The 17,970-nt window shown below is 37.7% G+C and overlaps 1 protein-coding gene across 5 annotated transcripts in view; it reads right to left on the reverse strand.

The window, feature by feature from the left end:
• The window catches only part of LOC101164159 (golgin subfamily A member 7), a 31,552-nt gene extending 15,249 nt beyond the window's left edge, over positions 1-16,303 (reverse strand). For 4 of the 5 annotated variants that reach the window (XM_011479578.4, XM_011479577.4, XM_020706235.3 and 1 more), the window contains exons 1-5: positions 16,204-16,303; positions 13,099-13,224; positions 11,273-11,425; positions 8,492-8,593; positions 5,883-5,933 (exon numbers count right to left, since the gene is read on the reverse strand). In XM_011479578.4, the coding sequence (XP_011477880.1) occupies positions 5,892-5,933; positions 8,492-8,593; positions 11,273-11,425; positions 13,099-13,224; positions 16,204-16,212 (432 nt within the window). In that variant the 5' untranslated portion in view covers positions 16,213-16,303 and the 3' untranslated portion in view covers positions 5,883-5,891. Of the gene's footprint in view, positions 1-5,017; positions 5,215-5,882; positions 5,934-8,491; positions 8,594-11,272; positions 11,426-13,098; positions 13,225-16,203 lie in introns of all 5 variants that reach the window. The other variant, XR_013658082.1, reaches the window with a different exon arrangement.
• Positions 16,304-17,970: the final 1,667 nt, after the last annotated feature.

Consider the following 17,970-nt stretch of genomic DNA (forward strand, 5'->3'; position numbering starts at 1 on the left):
TAACCTACGATCATCCGCTGAACTTCATGACCAAAGGAAAAAGACCCCAGATATGGGCAGCTGAAAAATGTTTGCTCTGCAGGGTGGCTGGACGCAGATAGGTTGTGGATCTTGGTCACCAGGGAGAAGCTCAGAGTAGAGCCATTGTTCCTCTACATCACGGCTGTCCAGTCCTGGTCCTCGAGATCTATCACCCTGTTTTCCAGTTCTTCCTGCATGTCTTGCAGCTGATTACCTGGATCAAGTGTGTTTACTCAAACAGAATGAGAACATGGCAGAAAGCAGTGCAGAGACGTGTAAGACAGGCTGGGTCTCAAGAACCAGGCTTTGGCAACCCTGCTTTACATCAAGAGGCCAGTTGAGGTGGCTCAGTCAACTATTAAGACACTTCACTAGAGAGGTATTCTGGACATGTCCCACTGGGAGAAAGACCCAGAATATGTGGGAGGGACTGTCTCTCTAGAACAGGAGGACGGTTCAATAGTAAAGGACCTCTGGGCACCTCTGCTATAAATGCGACCTCGTTCTCCTGACTCCAGATAGATGGGAGAGGGTCGATGGACTCCCTGTTTAGTTAATACCTTCAAATACTGTGGAAACGTGATCAAATCTACTATAATCACTCAGTCAGGACTGAAATCTGAGTTGAGTGACAGTAATTGTTGGTCTTAGGTTTCTGTTTGCGCATTCACCAAGCGGAGAGCACTGAGATAGCTGGCATGGCATACACAAATATTTGACTAAGTCATCTCTATCATCAGATGTCTGGCAAGCAAACACACGTATAAATACATTTTGGAAATGAAAAAAAAAGCATTAAGCAAATGTTTTTGGGATAATTTACAATCCACGGTATTAACAGAAATCCAAAAAAGTGACACCTGGACAAAAATTAATCTTTGCTTTGACATGTATAAAAAAATGAACTTGACAACTGAGAGAAAACTAATTGTAGTCAACGACAACAACAGACTAATGATGCATTGCTTTCTCGGCCTCACCTTGCTGAACATTCTCAACTGACACGGCGTTCTGTCTCGCTGCGTGCTGCCTAACTCCAGAGGCTTTCTGGCAAGCTGTGAAGACGAGTTGGTGCAAGGAACAAAATGACACCTTATCAGGAGCACAGCGCCTTTTGGAAAGGATGTCAGAACTCAGTTAGCGTTGCAAGTCCCAAATAGATCCTCGGCGCTCAAGTGCTTATTTAAACTAAGCCTGTTTTTCTCTGTGCTGCAGTCTTTCTACTTCATGGTTCACATTCATCTGGCAGACTCCCAGAAACCCAAAAATCTGAAGTCCTTTAGCCACAAAAAGATGGAAAGGGTCAAGTACTCTAAAGCCTTTAGAGACCAATAATAAAACCATTGATAAGCCCTTGTATAAAGTGATATTTGAGAGATGAGGAATGACTTTAGGCTACCTCCTATTTGACTGGAAAGAATAGCCAAATATCTTTTCGACCAACAGCTACTTCTAAAATCTCTCTGGGTTTATATTCCTCAGCAGCACCAAGTCCCTCAACTGCAACTCCAAAAACGTCTATGAATCACCGCATGCATCTGTGTGTCAATAGGCATATGTTTTATTCATCTGCTGGGTCTGTAAAAATGTTGCCACTCATCACAACTGCCAGATGTACAGATCTACAGAGGAGCCCACACTAATCTCTGTGCTTCAGTACGCACGCAGGTCCAGATCCACAAATCTTGGCCCACCGCATTTCAAATTAGCTTCCCTGTCTTCCTTTGGATTTAAGAAAAAAAAAAAAGAAAACAAAGGAGTTTTACAGTGAAAGACTGAAACAATTTATTGGGATGAGTTGTGCTCTTGAGGCCGCTGACAACGTTGAAGATCTATGGATATTTAAAAGCCATCTGCGGTTGAGGATCATACTGTGATGTCCTAAAAGCTTAAAGCATTTTAAGAAAACAAAGTGTGTTGTGGGATACCACTGAGGAATGCTTTTGATTACACTTATTTCACAACAGCGGGGAATGTGGGGAACACTCCGTCTGTTGGAATACATAATACATCTTTCACATCAACCAAACATGCAGTTCCACTGTGTGTTCCTGGTGACTTGGAATCGTCATGAGAAAGAGAGCGCACACCCTCCTTTGACTCAGAGGATTTACACATCAGGGCAAACGCAGCACGTAATTTCTCATATGTCTAACAGTTATCTACATCATAGATGCAGTTTTGCCAAAAACCTCAGTCATGTTCTATGTGTGACAGATGTATTACAGTTTATGGCTAACTCTTTTGTACACTGAGGCCAAAGGACTGCTGGACTGACTGTGGCCAGAACCATCATTCCTAACATTTTGTCATCCTGTTGTTGATTTATCGCTGTGCTGGGGACCACTGCTGTCTGATCATGTTCAATTTAAAAAGCAGATTCACTTGGTTTGGTTTTGAGCCAAGGTAGCAACTGATCCCAGGTCCCAACTGGTTTGTGTACAAGGAGATCTGCCAAGTGTTTAGACTAGTATGCTAAACTATTAGCATACACTGAGAATGTGATGATGTGATCAGTTCCCTTGACTATGGTTTAAACTCCTGTTCTGAATATGCTGCAGCTGTAGAACAGTCGTTTTACCTTGAAAACTTTGGTATTTAAAGCTTAAATCTCTTTCCTCCCACCACTATGCCTAATAGTTTTGCTGATTTGTTGTAGTTTGTAAAGGATAATTGACGTCTACTTATATAGCGCTTTACTATCTTCTTTGAAGTCCCAAATCGCTTTACAACCACAATTCCACTCACCCATGCACACACATTCAGACACTAATGGCAGCTCCGCCGCTGAACAATGGCGCCAAACTATAACCACCAGTATCTATGTGGGGTTCAGTGTCTTGCTCAAAGACACTTCGGCACATGGGCATGCAGAGCAGGTACCAAACCCGCAAGAGGTCGACCGCTCTACCTCTTCACCCCCCGTTGGTTTTGTCAGATGTGGATTTTTGGTCAAACATTATCAGAGTTGTTCAGAGCTGTTGTTGTTTGTTCAGGTGCTATTTTACAAATCTGTGGTCAACTTCTTTTCAAACTCAACTTGCTTCTCCAGATGTCTTCTGGTAAGGCATTTTTCAATTTTATTACATCTGTTTTGTGAATCATTAATATTACGGTACCAATCTTTGACCAAGTCACAAATATTTTGCAGTCTCTAAGAGCCACAAGGTCTCAACTTAAAGTGAACTGGTTTTCACTCAAGAAAAAGTGGGAAACTCCTCTAGACTTTTACTGTAGAATGACAGACAGCAGTCTGTCCAGAAGGATGGTCACACAATCAATTTCATATTATAGTTCATTGATAATATTTTACCTCATCTCCTAAAAAGACTAGGAAGTCAACATTTCTTTTTAAAAAGGCAATGAAATACTGATGGTGAAAAAATAGGCAGATTTCCGTTTACACAAACTCTCACAAACACATTGAGTTATGCCTTAGTCATACAACTGTAACGGTTGTATGTGACACTCAAGGTGTTTGGGGGATGCTTTCATATGGTGCCCTTACTCTAGTCATTAATGAGGTGTGTGCACTGGCTCCTTACTGATTGTGCACAAATACTGCAGGGACAGGGTGTCCAGGTGATTTGTAAGTGCCGGTAGGACACCTTTAGGATGTCCACGCAAACTATATTAGACTGATTGTATATTTTCCTGATTTTTAACAGTCAAGTAAGGAGCCCATACCATCACTTGAACATTTACTGGTCTCTTGTGCAGTGTGCAGGATTTATGGGGGGGTTAAAACGAAAAAGAAACATGAACGATGTGCCCGCGTTTCACCCTGTCTAATTTTGTGTTGTATAAGTGTTGCCCACAGAATGCTTGGCTCTACTGGCTCATTGAGCGGTCTATGACCTTGATATTTCATGTGGGCCACCCCCATGCCTCATCCAGGTTTGCTCCTTTTCTGTCTGCAGACAGCCCGCCTCCACCTGTAGGGGAAGTTGGGTCTATGGCTTTAGGCAAATGGGAAGTCAGTTTTTCTTTAGTCTTTTACTAAACTGTGAGATAAACTCTGCATTTATTATAAACGGAGCATTAGGAGTACAAAGAAGTTTTTATATTTACATTGGAAGGCAAACATGAAGGTGAAATTGAAAGTTACGAGTCCATTAAACATCAACAACTCTGTCTGTGTGCAATTTTGAAAATATCTAAAAAAAAAAAAAAAAAGAATGACAATATCATTAATGTCAACTTTGTTACAGTTGTTTTCCGCACTTAATCTAACCACTAAGACAGAAAAAAGTTTTTCATCTCTTAAGTATGTACTGTTTAAGCTGTGTTTGAAATCCTGAGAACATGGAAAGACATGATTGAACACAATTTAAAGGCCCTTTGTTGGTGGTTTTGTTAAGATCATAACTCTATCCTCACTTTTAGATCTGTTTTCGATTGAATAATAACTGCCATTGGTTCTGTTTTATGTGCTGTAATAAATAAAAAATCTCAGCTCCATCTATCATCTGCATGAATTCAAAAACTCTAAAACACAAACTTTTGGGGGGAAAAATGCAAATGAATCCCAACAAGTCAACACAAAAGTGCAAACATTTTTAAAGCTAACATCACAAACATCCAGAAATTGGAGAAAAAGATGTTTAGGAATGCGACAGTAAAGTAATTGAAAAGAGCAGAAAGAACAATTTTTAAATGAAATATGAGTTCTTTTTGCTGTTATTTTTCTTACTTGGAAGCAAAACTACTCAATCTCTGAGGCACAGCTTTTCTGTCTTTGTTGGTACCGCCAATTTTAGACGTCAACCGAGACTCAGCTTCGGCAGCGTGTTTGCATTTCACCCACGAAAACAAACAACATCACAAAATTTTGCGAAGATGGATGTGCATATTGTGCATATAAAAGGAAGCATTTTGCCAATCACTGTTAGTTCCATGGAGAAAGTGGGTGTATATGTGTTAGAAAGGGAGCGGGGCTAGCAGCGCAGCCTCTTCCTGGAAGGGGCTGTTCCTGCTCCTGTGCCTGACCGTGTACCTCGTCTCTGGCTCGTCTCTGCTGCTGCTCCTACACCTGGCTGTGGATCCTGCCGCTGGCTCGTCTCTGCTCTGTTCCTGACCGTGTACCTCGTCTCTGCTCCTGCTCTGACACCTGGCTGTTGATCCTGTCTACGGCTCGTCTCAGCGCCCCCAACCGTCCCCCCATCTCCATCTGGATGAAGCTCGTCTGCTGGACTTTAAATGTGTAGTTGTAGCGTTAGATAAGTTAATTCTTCTCTATGAGTTCTGGTAAATTGCCTGTCCGTCCTGGGGGAGAATCCCTCCTTCATGTGGGCACCCCTGAGGTTTCTTCGGTTTTTCCGGAATCCGTTTTTTTAGGAGTTTTTTTTTACCGCGAAGGGGGTCTAAGGGCAGGGATGCCAGTATAGCTTAGTCAGTTTGTTAGTTCAATTTAGTATTTTACTATTGAATTCTATGTATTCATGATCCTTTTGATTTTATGTTTAACTTTTTCAATTACCTATACGAAAGCCCATTGAGACAACTGTTGTGAATTTGGGCAATACAAATACTATTGAATTGAATTGAAGCACTGATCTGCTGTACCAATTGAATTTCCCCAATGCGGGATCAATAAAGAATATCTTATCTTCTCTTATTTAAAAGCTTAAAAAGTTGATTTTACATGGTATAGGCCCTTTAAAAGCTATAAAACAATTATTGGCGTTCAAGTGTTAAAAAAAGGCTGTGAAACATATTTTTAATTGTTAAAACGCCAAATGACCACGACCAAAAGTGATGAACTAAGCCATTTTGAGCATGGGCCAAAGTTTTCCAGTAAGAAAACCCTTAAACTGATGAGTAAAGCATCAGCTTTTGATTTGTAGCACCATGAGACTCACCATCCACTTTTATTGAGTCAGACTCCTGTCTTCAAAGATGGTGATCTCAATCTTGAGGAAAAGGGTCAAGGAAAAGGTTAACATTTAGCGAGGGAAAAAAATGAATCATCCCTTTTTCCTTTTAAAACAAATGTACATCTACAAACAAATGTCCAAATGAATGGATTAGCAGAAAACTCTGAGCTCCTCCTTCAGATCTTACATAGAAAAATAAGAGTAATGTTATTTTAAGTGAAACTGCAACAGAACGCCCCGTAGTGTTTCAGCATTGCTCTAGTTTTTTGTTACAAAGTCATTTTGAAACTTGTTTTTTTAAACAAGGATTTTCATTCTTAATTCTTTTATTTTGATCAAATAAGAAAATGGAAAGGAGAAACAAAAAGATCTATGGCACTAAGCAAAATACAAACACAAGTAACACATATTTAACAATTATGCCACGGTCCGGCTAAATACTCGATTCTGATTGGCTGCAGGGTGTGGATTAAAAAGTGATCTACCACATCTAAAAGATCATTTCCGGTCAAAAAGCTACATCACTGCGCTGCCCTAAACCCCAGTTGGTATTAGAACCATTAGTATATAAAAGAAAAGAAAAAGAACAACAAAAAAACACAAGTTGTCATACCTTATTCTATAGTTTATTACAACAGCAAGACAATGGAAAAGACAAGTGATTTAAAAGTTTCCTTTAACCTGTTTGGTTAATTTGATCGTTTTGAAGACTTGGATGCTGCAGAGGAGAAAGAGAGAAAATAATTCAAGGAGGAGGAGATGAGACACGAGGAGGAACTGAACTATTTAGACTTTGCTTCTTTAAAAAAAAAAAGTTTGCTTCATCATCTAGACAAAAACGAGAGGTAAGAGGTAAACTTTCTCTCAGAACTGATGCTTTTTAAACGTATCATGACAATCAGCATGTGTCTTTCCTTTAACGAGGTTGTTACCATCACAAAGCATCGCACCACGTATCAAATAGTTCGCTTTGAGTGGTAAAGCTATTTATACACACAATAAAAAACATGATTAAAGTACTATTAATTGATTGAATACACATTTCTTTCGTAAGCGACCATGTTATAAGTGGGATAATGCCTGATGAGGTGTCCATTATTAAAAATGAACGGACTTCATGGAAGTACCCATCAGGCATTATCCCTTACATATCTACTGTATATCACAAGCAGTGACTTTCAACCTTTTTCAGGCCAAAGACCGATCAAATATCCCAGTATTTTCACAGACTGGGCTATACAGGGCTGAAGTCGGTGTCTGTTTTTTATTTTCTTAATAATTTTGTGGGTAAAGTTTATCTTCATCCTCCATAAAAAAAACAGTAAATCCATATTTCGATTACAGGTTTTGACTCTTGGTTTTTGTCTGTTAAATGCAGAATCCTTTCATTTGAAGCTGAAGTCTGTTCTTCTGTTTCCTTACTGAATGTTTTTCAGCAACTTTCCACATGTTTGTTTTTTGTTAACTTTGCTAGCTGTTTTTTTTTTGGGGTGCAGCCACTTTAAGGAAGTAGTGGATGGATTTTCAACACGTGACCGAGCGACTTGCATCGAGACTGAGTTGGATGTGGTAGCGAGAACCCAGTTGTTTTCCCAAAATAAAACAGTACCAAGTGTCCCACAGACCAGTACCAGTCTTAACCCACGGGTTGGATATGTAGAACACTCTCCTCCTAAGCCAATGCTCTTTTTCGTTGGAGCTCTGGCATCACTAAGTGCTGTGATGGCTATGAGAACAGCAACTATGGCTTTCAGGGAGGAAAGAAAGTTTTTAAGAAAATGGATCATTTGTTTATTTAGCCAGAGTGAGAGGTGGATTTAAACTACAGAACATTTTTAAGCGAAGCTTTTAATATTTTGGCTACCCTGGTTAAAACAAATGTGGGGTCCCAAAAGTAAAACAGACATATCCTGAGAAAATAACAAACAATCCCCCATTTTTTGGCTCAAATACTAAAAATTAGTCTATAGGTGAAATATTCCTGTCAGTCTCCGAATGCTTTTGAGCCAAAGTGAGCCCAGCAGCCAGACAGTGTTGCAGAAATATTCCAGATCGCTGTCAGTCCTATAAAAATCATAGGCAGGAGGGGGAACAAAGCCCAGCTGTGAACAATTTTACTTATATTTTGTTTTTTTCTCTCCATCCTTAATCTCCAATTACCACCCAGTTGAGATTTACTGGTATGTTGAGTCACCCCACACATGCTTGGACAGCCAACGGTGTACCCGCTGATTTTATGCAGATGCTATGGATTATATGCAACTTTTATCTCGTTCTTTTATAGTTTCCCCCTCATAGCATCATGTTTCCTGCAGGCTGCTTTCTCCATTCATACAGTGGTAAATGGAGGGGAAAAAGGTTTCCAATCACCACAACTATTAGATCCTTGGTCTGGTTCAAGAACCCTGCTTCGTTGATCATATGTTTGGTTTAATAAGGTAAAGTTGCCTCAAACATTCAGACATTGGCATTCGTCCTAATCAATCCAGTTGGGTTTTTCTTGTAAGGATGTTAGTTTCTGCATGGACTTTGCATTTGAAAGAAAAGCACTGAAGAAGAAATGCTTCGCTTGTTCTGAACAAAGGCAAGGATACAACTCGCAGGCCTCGTTCAAGGGGGTCGGTGAGGAGGAGGCCTCGCGGTGCGTAGACCTTGTCATTCTGCTCCTGAATATACTTTGCAATCTTCTTTAGAACCTGAAAGTAAACAAAACATGTTTTAGATGCCATTTGAATTAATAATAGTGGCTATTTTGATCTGTTTGCTTCCTGAAGAGCTTGGATTTTGTGTTCGACTGAACAAAACAGCCTGCTTGCTTATACTTCCAAGACAGCACAACTGAAGAATAAAAAAAAAAATAAAAAAAAAATATTGTGGTTTATTCAGTGAGTGAGCCACTGATGTATGAAAGATGGTACGGTTCAGGGAATTGCAGCATATGGACCAGGAATGTCATGTCTTGCCAAGTTTGACTGAGCTGCTTTATTAACCGAGTATTGGGTAACTGTGGGTCTGACGGAGCAGATTCCTCTGTTGTTGATTTTCTCCCAAAAAATGTTATTTTCTGGACATTTGGCCAAAGTGTCTCTTAAATCGTCTTATGAAGATGTTCAAATCGGCTAAACGCCTCTGTTGTCTAAATGAGCTCTGTCACAATTGCTTTTGGAATCCGTTTCCAAAAAAGAACAGACCACAAAGTTAAAAGTATAAAGATTTTTCTGTCTGTGGTCTGAATGTTCTATGTTCTATGACATATTAGATAGTTACATATTTCTATTACAAAACAGATCTACAGGATTAAAGGTAAATTGTCAGGTCTGGCTGCAAGAATGTTTCTCGCCTTTGATTTGATAAATTGACAGAAACCTTCAATCACGATCAGATCTTTGATAATAAAACTGGACTGACTTTTCTACAAATGTTAGAACTCAGAGCTTCAACGAGAGAGAAAAGTGGGAAAATGTCATTGTCTTTGTGAGTAAAGTGTAGAAAGCGTGTAGTGAGGAGTTTTACAGCCTTCAAACTAAAGGCCCTTACACACCGGGACGAATATTCGCCAGCCGTTATTCGCCAGCGTTTTTCGCCACGTTTTTTGTGTTCACACCCAGGCAATTTTCGCTGACGATGAGCCGAGCGAACATGCAATTTCATTCCCTGACATTAGATGGCGCATAATATAAAACAGAAATACTCCTGTACACAAGGTGGTGCTGCGCAACTTTACGCTTCTTAAAGTCGCTTTTCCCTCAGAAGAAGAGAGCAAGTATTTACGCGCTTGTCAGAATCATACAAAGAAAACATGAATATTTCAAGCACCATATGCTCCAGCTGGTGCTTGGTTCGGGGATATTTTAAAATGTCCGTCATTATTTCCTCGTGGCAGTGTAGACGATACTTGGCGTCTTTCTTCTTCGCTGGTATGTGGGCTCAGCAAGGCAGTTTTGTATTTGAGCGACCCCAAGTTGTGTTTTACTGTAACTTCAGAAGCTCCAGACACGTGTGCAAAAGCGCCATTCTCATTGGTCATATAGATTTCGACGTGACGCGTCAAACCAAAAAAATGAACCCGAGGCATTTTTTAAAAAGTGACGCTTTGACGCGTGGTGTTTTTTCGGGTCGGTGTGCACACTCACATTGGTGCCCTTTGTTTAGTCACGAGGCGTTAAACATCGGCGAAAATCACGGGCGAAATTCGTCCCGGTGTGAACAGGCCTTTAGGCTGTAAAGAGTATTCAAACACTCGGATATCTGTGATCTGTTCCTGAAAATACGAGTACAAATGATTGCAATGATTGATCCTTCGCAATCTTTATCAATCTAATGGGAGTGTAGTGGAAATAAACTTCAGGCAATGTAGTTGGTGCTGTAAAATGAAGATGATGTTGGATTTAACATAAACCAAACAAACAAAACACAAAACTGATACTGGAAGAAAATAGATCTCAAAGTCAAACTTTGGTGAAGCTTCTTGTTTTTAGATGAATAAAAGTATTTAGTGCTTTTCGTAGATGAAAAAAAATAAAGACTGGAGTTTAGTTTACTAAGTTCTGAATAAAGCAACTTTGCTTTACATTAATTTAAAAAAAAAGATATGAATAACAAAACAAGAAAAATAAAATAAACTTTGATTATGAATTTCGGAATTTTACGAAAATCTTCATCTCAAGTTTCTACAGAGTCATTTTCATTTGGTGTTGCTGTGTTTTTATATATTTTCTTCTTGTCATCGATCTTGTTAAATGAAACAAAGCAACAGTAATATTTAGGTTTTGTTTACTGCTGAAGTTAAGCAGGAGGTTGACAAAAAACTTTAGTTTGATATTATTTATAATTACCATTAATTTTTTGTTGATTCCAATCTTGTTATAAATAAGGGTAAAAAACTTAAATGCATATAATTTCAGTTTTCATAAATCCAATAAAAAAAACATCCATATAGAAAACATTCAGTTATATTTATGTTAAGTATAAAGAATTGTGGTTCAATCGTTGGTTTTGATTTAATACTCGATTCAGATAGACACCTAGGTAACGATCCTCAGTCCTACTTTGCTGATTTTCCCACCACGGGTTATTTTTAGAACGCAACCCCTGCGATAAAGAAACAGGGAAAACCGTATTTTAACGTCATGTTACATATTTCATTGACAATCATTGTGGTCAAAAGAAAGTCATTAAAATCATCATCGCATGAAAAAATATTTGTAACACTTCAATCTAAGGCTGAAATAAAGAATACCAGAAACGTGTCAATTTAAACTAAAGAATCTTTTCAAAAGAGACTCAAAAGTTTTCATGTGTTCTTTGTTTATTTTCAATCTAGACAGAATAAAGATGACTTACTCGAAGCCAAAGCAGGAGAAATGCTAACCCACCTTTTCGTAGTGTGTTTCCATGCACAGAAAGATGGTATAAGCTGTGAGACACGCCAGACACCCTTCAACATACGACTGGCTGCCCAGCTTCTCTGCTTCTGCATAAAGGTTGTTTAGCGTCCTCACGGTCTCTTCAAACTGCTGTTTGTCAATCTAAACCAAAAAAAAAAGACAACAGAAACACCATTAAGCTAATGGTTAACAAAAGAGCACACATCCAGGTGTATTTCAACCACAGTTAGTGTGCAGGACACCTAAGGCGTTCTATTGCACGCTGGATAAATGAAGAACGGAATTTATTTTGGACTAGCCATTCATCATTTAAATACTGGGCCTCCTTCCTGCATTTGGAATTAACTCCTGAAATGATTGGGAAAGCTCGGCTATGTGATCGGTGAATGTTTCCACTTAATAACTGCTGGAACGCTGCGAGAGCCTCACACAAACCAAGCATACAGGAAGAAACTATGATCAGTTTTTTTGTCTTAAATGGCACAGATGGACTTTAGGTGAGGTCGTAGCGTGCTCTGGTTGTTTTTAAATCAGTAGAATAGTGTTTTTGGCTACAAACTGAAAGACGGACAACGATGGGATTCGAGCTGTTTCGGCTGACAGGTCAACAGTAGTTCCGCGCTGGCATTTGGAACGGGTCTGATGATTCAAGGAGAATGTGTGTTGTCAGCCAGGAACCTCATGAGCCTCTGAAAGTCCTCCAACGTTCTGCTCCTTTATTCCAAAGGAATGCAACAAAAGATCCAATTCATCAATGGTCTCAGGCTTTCTGGCACCTGCCATCAAGAACCTTTAATTTTTCATTTTAGAGGCTGTGACTCAGAGTTGAACTTCTTGTCTGAAACAGACGGATAAAGATTTCTATCAAAACTAGATGAAGCTACGGCGCTCCATGGTGGTAAATACTTTTTATGATGAAGAAAAGGTTGGCTAAGTTGTACCAGTCACTAAACACAATGAATATTGAAAAAAGAGACAGCAGACTAAGGTCAGAGAAAAAAAAAGTCAATGGAACCTCCGAGTGACTGGCTGGAAAGTCCTGTTAAATAGCTGATCTGTGATACATTGCATAGAGGCTGTTCCATGTCATCACCCTGCTCCTTCTCCTTAACAACCCAGCTTATGTCTGTCTGTTGTCCATTTCCACACTTCACACAGCCCTCAAGCTCAATGCGGACATTGAAGAGACTGCTGAAAATTCTTTTTTCAAACGCCCTTGCTCTTTGACATATCATAAATATCCCACCGATTTATGATCACGGTAAATCAGCTGAATCTGACGTGGGGAAAAAAAAACTATTTCTGTATCGGATTTGCGCAAATCCACTTTCCTCCGGGTCCAAATGAGCTGATTTACGTTGCTTGCATAAAGACTTCACTGCTGTAAAGTGTTGCATATCAGCGCAAAGCAGCTTTTCTCCTCTTTACAATCCACTGGCGTAACGCTAATTGCTAAACGGTTGAAGGGTTACGGCAGTCGAAAGAATGAGAGCTAAAACTCTGGTGTTAAATGCCTCATAAACTATTTTTACAATACCTTTTATATTAAACATGCTTGCATATAGATCAGGTTCAAATATTAGAAATGTTTCAAACTTTTGTATAATGTTAAATAAAACATTGAGGAAAAATGTTTGGAAGTAGACATCTTCCACGTTAAAATAGAAGAACATGTCTCCTAGGAGACAGGTACATGCCAAAACACACAAACATAAAGAGTTAAAAACTTAAAAAGTAATATGTGAAGCTGTAACTGAAATTAGAAGTCATATTTAGTTTTTATTGACAGTTGACCAGAAGGTCTTCCTTCCTACCTTGGTCTCCAGCTCTGAAGGGAACTTGGTTTGGAACTGACACAACGTCCCATTGGTGTAATCTCTCTGAATGAAGACTTTGGCTATAACGGCCGCCTGATGTCTCAAGTCCTGCAAACTGTGTGTCTGCAGAAAAAAAAGGGCCAACAAATTAGTACAAGACCATGACACATCTGACATCATTGAAGATCCTAGTGTCCAATAATAAAAAAATGTGAATTGTTCAACTTTTCAGGGGGAAGAGGAAAAATGATCTGAACTGTTTATTTATGAACACTGAGTGGTGATCCCTACAATAATTAGATGTAGGAAGCACAGACTGGAATTTTTCAGTCCTGTCTAATGTTGTCCAGGAATGCCACAGTTATATGTTCAAAAGACAAGCTATAAGTATCAAGAGAGAGCAAAACAACATGGAGCCCATTTATGACAAACATATCTTCCATAAAAACATGTAAATCTGCACGATCGTAAACAAAAACCTCTTAAAATAAAGGGCTAAAAAGGTTGAACAGTGGAGGTTGGTAAAGAACAGGAGTTTTGGTGTGGAGTTTGTAATAAATGGTTAGTCCTTGGAGCCCAAAAACATCTACGACAGGTTGGTTAAAGACAACCCTACATGTAAGAATCTATGGTGGTTTATGTAATTGTGGCTCTATAAATGAATTTCAAATCTTTCCTCGCTCTGCAGCTGCAATCCCAGCTGCTTCCTTTAACTTTGATCAGGAAGAACCAGGTATTAAAAAGTAGAGACATTTATTTATATATTTGATTGTCCTCCACAAGTTACTGTTGCCGGTCTGAAACCCCACTTGTGACCTATTAGAGGTAGCAAACAATTGTGTAATGATTGGCCATTGAATGCCATGTTTCTATCAACTTTCATCATAGACAGAGAGCATACAAACAGCTATAAAGACACTTGACACAGTTCTGTTATGTTAAAAATAAGGAATTCCAGATCAAGGTTGTGTTGAAGTGTTCTTAAAAAAAAAACAAAGAATACATCAGAACACGTTAATTATCAAATCCTGCTTCATTGTTGGTATTCAGTTAATTTTTTTTTCAGACAATATGTTTTAACTTGAGTCTGATAAACACCAAGAAATTATATCTCAAATATATACTTAAAGTAAAGACAGGAAAGGAAATAAACAAGACTGTGAGCTTTTTGATATTTTTTCACTGAACTGAAAAGTCATGTTCCATTTTTAAGCCCCAACAGGTAATTTTACCAGTACTCATAGCAAAACATTGGAAACATTTGTTCTGCAACCCTAGAAATAGCACCTGTGTCCCACTATCAAACCTCAAATTCAGGGATCGAAAGTAGTTTTTTAGACATTCAAGTAGCTGTGTAACAGTACGCAAACAATTCCTTTATTCTTGGAAGTTTCTTTAGTGATGTCCTCCTTCCAAGATGACAAAACTCAGCTACAGGTGAAACACGTTTGAGTATCAGAACCCCACCTTGCCTCTGGTGGGAGGTTGGCGCCAGTGTTCGGCAGCGGAGCCACCACCAGTGTGTGAATGTGTGTGTGACTGGGTGAATGGGACTGTGACTGTAAAGCGCTTTGGGCCTTGTAGGTAGAAAAGCGCTATACAAGTATACGCCAGCAGTAGAGCAGAAAAATATGGGCAGATCTTTACGAAAAGTGCAGATGGTTTTCAGCAGCTGAAAATTTCAATGTTTAAAAAGACATTTTGTGGGGAAAAAATCAAATGAAATGTTACACGTAAAAAGTGATGATGGTACAATTACTTTGGGGGGTAAGAACAATTCTTTGTAAATGTTTATTCAAAATAGATTTAAGTTAAACATTGAGACATTTTGTAGTTTTGGTTGTAATTCCCCCTGAAACAGTTATTCATCTTTTCTGGTATTGTCCCAAAGTGAAGGTGTTTTGGCAGAAGTTGTGTGATTTTATTAATGATAAAATTGATTCTTGTTTTGTCTTGTTCTGGAAAGATGTCTTGTTGGGTCTAATATCAAAACATATGCAAAAGGACTCTGGTTTACTTTTAAATCTTTTACTCATTTTGGCTAAATTCCATATCCATAAATGTTAATTTTCTGGTAGAAAACCCTGTTTCAGTGTATTCCTTTGTTATTTAGGTCAATATATCAACAGTATTCGAAATTCAGATAAGCAAAAAGCAATCAGAACATTGTCTGTATGTGATAGATTCAGTATTTTTTCATAGAGTTTAACCCCCTGGCTTATTTCTATTTCTATTCTTGTTCCTCTGTATGTTACAGATGTGTATTTGATATATGCTGTTGTGTTTTTTTTATTGCATACCTAAAAGTACTTTCTTGTTAAATGGCATAATGTGCAATAAAGTTGTTAAAAAAAATTCTTTGTAAGCCAAAAATCAAGAGATTTTAGGATTTATTTAAGTAACCTAATTATTTATTATTATTATTATTATTATTATTATTATTACTATTATTATTATTATTATTATTATTATTATTATTATTATTATCCATGTTTGATTAACCTTTTTTTGGGCACCGACCAAAATAAAAGCAAAGTAAATAAAGTAAACCGGAAATGCTCAAAATTGTCGACAAAAAACCTCCGCTGGACTTCAGGGAAAGCGTCGGAAAAAAAACGATTTAGTCTCTGCTGTCTAAAAACAGAGCAACAAGAGTCAGCTCATTTGAATTCCACGTTACGCTTATCATAGTTACCAAAAGAAGAGGTTTTATCAACAGATAAAACAAATAGACCGCCCGGCAGAAAATGAGCTAACCACACATTAGCTTGTTTACTTTACTCCGCCTGCCCCAGTTCTTGTTTACTCGGCACCTTGTTTGTTACATAAACAATACTTAGATTCCCTGGGACACATTATGAAAATGATTTGGTTTTTTTCCCAATAAAAGTTACAGCCAAAGGCATTCCTCGTAACCATTACTTAAATTGCTGATCAGTAAACAAGTATGTTACCTGGTTTGTTATGACGATTAGTTTTTAATCCAGGACTACTATATCAAATATAACTGATAAAAGCCACAACAGTTCCTCTATTTTAGATTACTAAGTTCATAAACGTAAAATACAGAGTAAATATGTCCAAAGCAAACCCATATCTTACCTCTGCCATGGTGTATCAATTCTATTAGTTTCCTGCTAAAGGGGTTTGTGCAATGTACTGCAAAACCCGAGTTCCGGTGGGAAACTGTTGTTTATCAAAGGTTCCGCCTTTGGCTATCCTGGAAAAGACGTTTTTATTCCTTTCCTTTTCTTTCTTTTTATTTTTTCTTTCTTTATTTATTTTAAGGTTTGTGCTATAATTTTGGTAAATTACTCTGAATTACTAACTAAAGAAACAACATTGTTAATACGTTTAAAAAATATATAAATATAAATATATGTTAATACACTATTTTATAAGTTGTTTAGTAAATAATATTAACAAAATAAGAATAAAAACTATATTTACTATCTGTAAATCTTAAAAAATAATAAATACACAATATGGTAAAACCCTTTCTCTAACATAACATAAATTAATTAAGAATCAAAACTAATATTTTTGCATGAAACAAAGTATTTTCCGTCTCCACAGGGAGAAATTATTGATCAATTACTTAAGTGTTGACCCTACAGGAGGGAAAAAGAAAACTGTTAAAAGAAAATGTTAAATATAAACACATGTTGCTGATAATGTTTTTTTTTCATTTTTTTTTTTCAGTAGGCTTACACTTTTTTGCAAAACTCATCTTAGTATACAACACCACCCTATGCAAAAGGTAGTTTATTTAAGTGTAATACAAGTATACTTAGTCTATTCTAAAAACAAAAAGCCAGTATACTAGAAATGTACTTATTAAATATCTAGAGTATATATTGTTAACTTAAAATGTTACGATGTAGTTTAAAGAAGTATTCAGTTGATATTCGTCCTACACACCACGTAGATGGTATAGCATACTTGCTATACTTGCATTTATACTCAAGTATACTTCAAATAAAATAATTCTGATGTACTATGCTTTTTACTTTGCACATTTACAAAATAATTTCTAAATCCAATGCTTTGATTCCAAATTTACAAGCTTTTAAAGAAAACAAAAAAAGTACTGGCAAAGCTTAATATACAACTTTTTAGTAGAACTGCAACTTCTTTTTTTATGGATATATTTTTGTTTATATTACAAAATAATTCCACAATGAACTGTCTAAAAATCTCAATTCTGACTGTTAAATTATGCCATTGTTTTAATTACAATACTCACAATAAATGAGATCAAAAGTTTTTATATTTCTTATTAAAAGATCCAAGATGTATAAATCCACAAACAAAGCAAAGACAAAGTCAAAGTAATATAAAAAACAGGCGAAGCTCAATTGAATTATATATTAAGGTCCCCAGATTTATTCCAAGGCATATCACTATTCTGTGTCATCCCACTTGTGTTTGTTTTTAACAAAAAACGTCAAAGCTAAAAGTGTTTTGAAACTTCCATGTCATAATCTGCATGAAAACAATGCCAATGGGGGGGTCGGTTTCTTTGCTGCGTCATTGTAAATAGCTGATGTGGTTGACAAACTCACCGGTGAGTTCAGGGACTACTGAAGGTTAAGGAAGAAAAAAAAAGTTCATAAATGAAAGAGGCTATGGCGTCCAGCTATATCTTTCAGACTTTGCTTCTTTTCCTCCAGGCAAAAGGAGAACAGACCGTTGATTCTCCTATCTTCTTGAAGGGCCACTGTGGGGAGTACCTCTAATGAGCCCCATTTGGGCCTGTCATTTACAACTCAAGTTGGTTAACAGCTCATGACAATGGATTTACTACTACCCCAAGTGCTATTGAAGAAGTGGTTCTCTTGTGGAAACAAAAACAGCTCTGAGATGGCA

Source organism: Oryzias latipes, chromosome 9 (assembly GCF_053564925.1).
Source record: "Oryzias latipes strain Hd-rR chromosome 9, Olatipes_Hd-rR_3.1".
In the NCBI taxonomy this organism is placed as follows: Eukaryota; Metazoa; Chordata; class Actinopteri; order Beloniformes; family Adrianichthyidae; genus Oryzias; species Oryzias latipes.